At 32.8% G+C, this 6,129-nt stretch overlaps 1 protein-coding gene across 1 annotated transcript; it reads right to left on the reverse strand.

The window, feature by feature from the left end:
* Positions 1-1,090: 1,090 nt before the first annotated feature.
* Positions 1,091-2,546, reverse strand: LOC108326984 (NAC transcription factor 29). The gene is made up of 3 exons (XM_017560665.2): positions 2,186-2,546; positions 1,790-2,070; positions 1,091-1,676 (listed from the first exon to the last, which is right to left on the reverse strand). Exons 1-3 carry the CDS (start codon positions 2,349-2,351, stop codon positions 1,353-1,355), a joined length of 771 nt encoding a protein of 256 aa, XP_017416154.1. The 5' UTR covers positions 2,352-2,546; the 3' UTR covers positions 1,091-1,352.
* Positions 2,547-6,129: the final 3,583 nt, after the last annotated feature.

Below are 6,129 nucleotides of genomic sequence, written 5' to 3' on the forward strand. Positions count from 1 at the left end.
GTGATATTGTGATTTTTGTGATATTGTATTATATATTCCAACTTTTTAAAATATTAAAAAACATTGAAAGTAACTTTTTTTTACAGTGTTGAATTTGGTTTTCGTTAAACTATGATTTTAAGTTAGTCATTCATTTTACAAGGTTTTAAAGTCTTGAAAATCTCAATTCCAACTCCTTTTATACTTTCTAACATTTGACACTTCAATAAGGCATGATGCAACCATTAAAGTGGTTTATACTTGGTTTTAATGATGTCATGTGATCTTCGTTCGAGAACTTCAATACGATGGAATGTTTTTTTATATATGGGGTTGACAATTGATTAAGTGGTATGTCATAAACATTGCTCAATAATATAAGCGAAAATGTCTTCGAATGTGGAAGAAAAACGATTATGCTTGATCGTTGGAAAATTAACCGATTTTAGGAAAATACCAAAGTGACAAGGATTATCATCCAAGGTGGTGTGATCTTGACTATTTTTACCTTATCGTCTTCTTTAGAATCTTCTAGATTTATTCATTTAAGAAAAGCTTAATCTGATCTACTTCTTACTCCGTTCCAATACTAAGAATGCAAAGATTCTACCAATAAGATAATAACACATCAATGAAAACAATTAGTCTCACTGGAGAATTTATTTGAAATTCTAGTTTTCTAGTTTGACTTTTAGTTCATGACGATAAACATACTAGGATTAGTTATTAATTAAAACTCCAAAATGTGTCATTATCATTCCCATTGTTATTAGCATATTTAATACAAACCCTTATTGTTAATATTAGCCAAGCATAAACCAATATGATTGACACGCATTTCATAGCTTTCCACGCGGTTCAACGACCGTTGTTTTTTTCAATCAACACTTCCGTCATCTTTTGGATAAGACAATGTACAAAGATTCACGTTAACTTTGGAAACCAATTTGGCTTCAATTATTGACACATAGTGCAGAATTTGCCAAATATATCATTGGTCAAAATAAATTATCATTGTATTGTTTACAAAAAGTGAGCGACCATATCTAGATTCACATGCTTCCGAGGCATGATCAAAGCATGTGGCTTGACCGAATCAAGATAAGGAATGTAACTAATCATGTATCAACCTTAATTAAGAGGCGTCTAACTTCTCCTTCTATACAATAAGTGTCAATAACACATTGAAAATACATTTTTTGACATAACATATTTGCCATACTTGGCACATAGAGTCTTCATGATTATTTTATGGACGAAGCTTATCGTCATGACTAGACAACAATCTAACTCTGTTTTTGTTTTTTCCTATCCTACTAGATCTTTCATCTGCTTCACACATACTTGTGGTCAATGTTGCTACTCTGTTTCACTCAGTATTTCCCTGAGTCTGCTACATAATTGTTCGCCATTTCAACCGGTTGAGATTTTACTAAGGGGTCAATTCCAATATTGGCATTGCTCATTTGAAAATCAAAGGTTGAGCAATAGGGGCCATCAGATAAAATTGGACCCAAGTAATTCATATCCAAAAGGTAAGTGAGGGACCAAGTCCTGGGAAGGTTCATCATCATTTTCTGCTCATCATTGTTTTCAGCTATAAGATCAGTCATTTGAACTTTTGGGTGCGTCTCCTTGTGCTCTGTTTTTCCGATGTTCTTCTTCTTATAAATCCTGCACAGGACCCAGTCATCCAGCTGATGAAACATCCAAAACCAAGGGAAATGTCAATCATAAAGTAACATTATTGAATGGTAAAATAAGTTGTTAAATTTCACAAATAAAGGAGCACAAGGCTTAAAAGTTTTACCCTCATGGACCCAATTTTCCTGTTAACCGATTGTTTTGATTCCGCCAATCGGTATTCATGCATAATCCAATCAGTCTTGTCACCCTTTGGTGGCCTACCCTTATAAAATACTAAGGATTTCTTCACCCCCACAAGCTTAGATCCACTATAGATTGCCTTGTCTGTGCCAGTGGCCTTCCAATACCCAGACACTGTTGCTCTGTTCGGCCTCACACCGTTTGGGTACTTTCTGTCTCGTGGACTAAAGAAATACCATTCATTTTCTCCAAACTCTGTTTTATCTGGATTCCAAGGGATGTTCATAACAAGAAGATGCAACAAGTGAAACATTTAGAGAGAGACATTGTGGTGCAACAAGTAGAAAACAAAGGTTTGGCTAGTGATGTTACTATATACCTGGCAATTCCCATGGATCAAACTTGTAGAGATCGACTTCTGGGATGATAGAAGCAGGGCAGGGCTTTGATGTGGCTTGGTTGCAGAGGTAATACACGATTAGTTCCTCGTCCGTTGGGTGAAACCTAAAGCCAGGGGGAAGTTCAGAGCTTGTGGTAGCATCCATGGAGTGAAAAATATGAACTTGGTTCGGGAGAAGAAAAAGGGAGTTATGAAGTGAAGGGTTTGCAGAGAAATGAAGGTGTTTGAAAGGAGATTGGTGGTGGTTTTATCTTTGAGGGTGGGTTTCCTTGCATGCTAGTGATTGGGTGATGGGATAAATTTACTATTCCTAGTACATGCGTCACAGGCATGCATGCACCAATGAGGGGTCAGAACTATTTCACATGTATATCTGTTACTGACTTTTGCACATGGTTCAAAGAACCAGTGCAAGGACGTCTATATCCTTATCAAGTAATATTCAATTCTCATTTCTCCATTAGAATGTTATTGCCAATTGCTGCTTTTTTATTCCCACTTAATTCTGTACTCAGCAGCCAATTTTTCTGTCCTCTCTCACTAGTTAAACCATACCATTTCAGAATGTTTTTCACCAAACTAATACATCATTATTTGGTCCATGCAATAATCGTTGAAGAAAAAAGACTACAAAAGTTTTCCTTTTGCTTTTTTTTCATTTTTTGTGGTGGAATTATCTGATTACAAGTTATCTTTTTTGCTTTACATGTTGTCTATTTGCATCAATCATTTGTCATGGTTTAATACAATTTGAAGGGAAAATTGTTGCTAAAGTTTACGCTTTGAGTATTGGTAAATACAAAATGTAAAATATGCTTTAAAAGCAATATTTTTAATTTTCAATTAATAGTAATATGGTGCTTGTGACTAATGTGGCATCGTTTGCATGAGGCGTAATGTGTCTAGATACATGTTAGCATATTAATAAATGGTGAAAAGAATGTTAGTAGTTCAAGAATTTAAAATTGATGATAACTAATGAAAGTTATAAAATGTAAATAAAATTTAGTAAGAGATTAATGATAGATATGTTCAGCGAGCGATGACGCAGCTCCTCAATTAGTTGCAAAATATACTGAGGATTTGGAACATGTGTCTTCTATGTACGGGTTAACAAAATTTCAAAGTTGGCACTCTCAGCAACCACACGATTACCATGGGAATCCGAATAAGTTAAGTCAATTTTTCTCATAATGAGACCCTAATTAAATATTTTTAATTTAATTTAATAACGACATAATTAAGACTCATGCTCTTCATCTAATTGCCCAATCATTCTAATTTACAGAATGACTATTAACAGGATCGCGATAATGCTCATCCACCAAACACAACGAAACGCAAGCTTTCTTCATTAAACATTAGAAATGCAATTTTTTTATCACACTCTTTATGAACGAACACATTATTAAAACTCACATTTGTATCCCTACTATCTAATGAGTTTTCTTTTTCTAGATTATAGTTTTCAGTATATTTTAAACTGTAAATTCTGATTTTTCAGTGTATTTATTATCGAATAATTGCAAGAAATTATTCGCTCAAAAAAACAGGAAAAAGAAACTCATAAATAACGCAGACAAAATATAGGAGGAAGTTTGTTGTCAGTGGAGACAAGGGATCTAGAACCTTAAAATCTAAGGTTTAAGAGTACATGTACAAGTATTTAGGATAATTCTAAATATATTTTATATCACTAAATATTTTCTTTTCTATTTTAACAAGTACCTACATAAAAGTTTAAAATGATTTTTTAATAGCTACAATAATCAACTACAAACTTACCCAATGAAAATTAAGACAATTTTTTTTCTCTGATTTCCTAAACTAAACAGGTGAGGACAAGATTATTATTGTTAAAAACGTGATTACTCCTAGATTTTTTTTAGTAAATAACACTGGATATATTTATCACATAAATTGTCCATAGAAACTTTTCCAATACATATTTATCAATATTAATATAATTAATATATCATTTCTCAGTAAATTTTCTAACTCATCACTAATGTAGAAATAAAATTTAGCGTCACACATTTAACATTTGAGGAAAGGAAATCCAACGTAAAAAAATAATTTTATAAATAAAATATCATTATAAAAGTTGGTTAAATGGGTCTCCGACTCAAATAAAGTATAGACGTCGTCTCTCCCAAGGTTAGACATCAAATAATCTGTATACAGTACTGAAAAATCGCTATTTTATTGCCTTTAAACGTCGGCTACAAACCCCTTGAAGTCTAATTGCAATTAGACGTTGGCTTCCTACCTCACATACGTCAAAAATGTCCAAAAATATCTCATTTTAAACGTCAATATTAATATTTTTACCCACTTAGACGTCGGTCCCCCTCCCCACAAATGTAAAAAATGTGCGAAATTACCTCATTTTGGACGTCAATATTAATTCTTTTTACCAGTTAGACGTCGGTGGGGAAGGGGATTGACGTCAAACACCCTGCATTTTCACCCATTCCAGAACGCGAGCACCGGTTACAAGTTTTCTCTCTCGCTGTGTTCAACTTCTTCCTCTATTTTCTCTCGTTCGCCATTAACGTTCAGGTAAGTTTTCTTCCACTTTGCACTGTTTAAAATCATTTTGCACCGACTATATTACGTTTACAACCATTATCTTTCATTGACTTTTGGTGCAGTTCTTGGGCGTGTTATAGGACAACTGTGACAGTGATTTTCGAGATGTTATTGCGCATATTTTTCTTCTCACCCTTACAGCGGCACCTGCCTACTCCCTCACCTTTACGGTTAGTTTCATTTTTTGTTTATATGTATATTAGTTGTTGCACTTTCATTGGTGGTCACTACTTCTAAAATTTTGGAAATTTTCATGGTGTATTCTTGTGTTGTATATCAATTTTTCATAGTTTGAGTAGACGAAAATATTGGCGAATTTAAAAAAAAACCCATAAATTGACATTTGTTATTCTTACAATAGACGTCAATTAACGTTTGTTGTTCTTACAACAAACGTCAATTAACATTTGTTATAAATGCAACCGACGTTAATTGATGCCTGTTCAAAGACAACAGACGTTTATTTAACGTCTTCCACTATGACATCGAACATTTAACAGACTTCAAAAACTTAAAATAACATACGTTAAAAGCTATTTTTGTGTTAATGCATGTTATATTCTTGATTGTCTCGTAATAGATTTTAGGACAATTTAAGACAAGAGACAAACACAAAAAGAAATCATCAACTTCAATATCAAGATTAAATTTTTTTTAGAAAAATACACTAAGAAGATTTTAGAAATGATAAAAATAAATAAATTATCTATATATAATAAACTTACATCACTCTCAACATAAAATTTTAAAATTTAATATTTGGGAATAATGTTTTTCTTATATTCCATTAATTTTTTTTCATGTAAAACTTTCAACTAAAATTCTTAATAACCACTTCTCTGGAATAAATTAAGTTCTCTCATAATATTTTAAAAATAAAAGTTTTACAATAAAGAAATAGGTATATTTGATAGAAAGAAACATTGGTGGGTGGTGTCCATTTTCGTTTTCAGAGAAATGTGGATAAACGTTGATGTGACGTTAACGTACATGGAGTGTTGACCACTTCAACACGACGTCATGGATCTTGAATTCTTGATTTGTATGAAGAGAAGAGGATGAGTAAGTTAAAGATAGCTATCAAGTGGCAGCACTCACCAACGTTCTTTCCTTTCTGAAAAAGGTGTTGATCATTTGAACTAGGGTTGTGTTAGCACTACATTGTAGAAGGAAAATCAATCACACAACAATATCATGTTGTCATGCAGTCATGTCCACAAGTAATTGGAGTTGGCATCCACTTTTCAAAGAATATTCTCCTTTCCACACTTTCTTTCATTGCGTTTTAAATTTCTTTCCTATCCTACCTATTTAGTTTTAAATTTTTTCAA

Source organism: Vigna angularis, chromosome 1 (genome assembly GCF_016808095.1).
Source record: "Vigna angularis cultivar LongXiaoDou No.4 chromosome 1, ASM1680809v1, whole genome shotgun sequence".
In the NCBI taxonomy this organism is placed as follows: domain Eukaryota; kingdom Viridiplantae; phylum Streptophyta; class Magnoliopsida; order Fabales; family Fabaceae; genus Vigna; species Vigna angularis.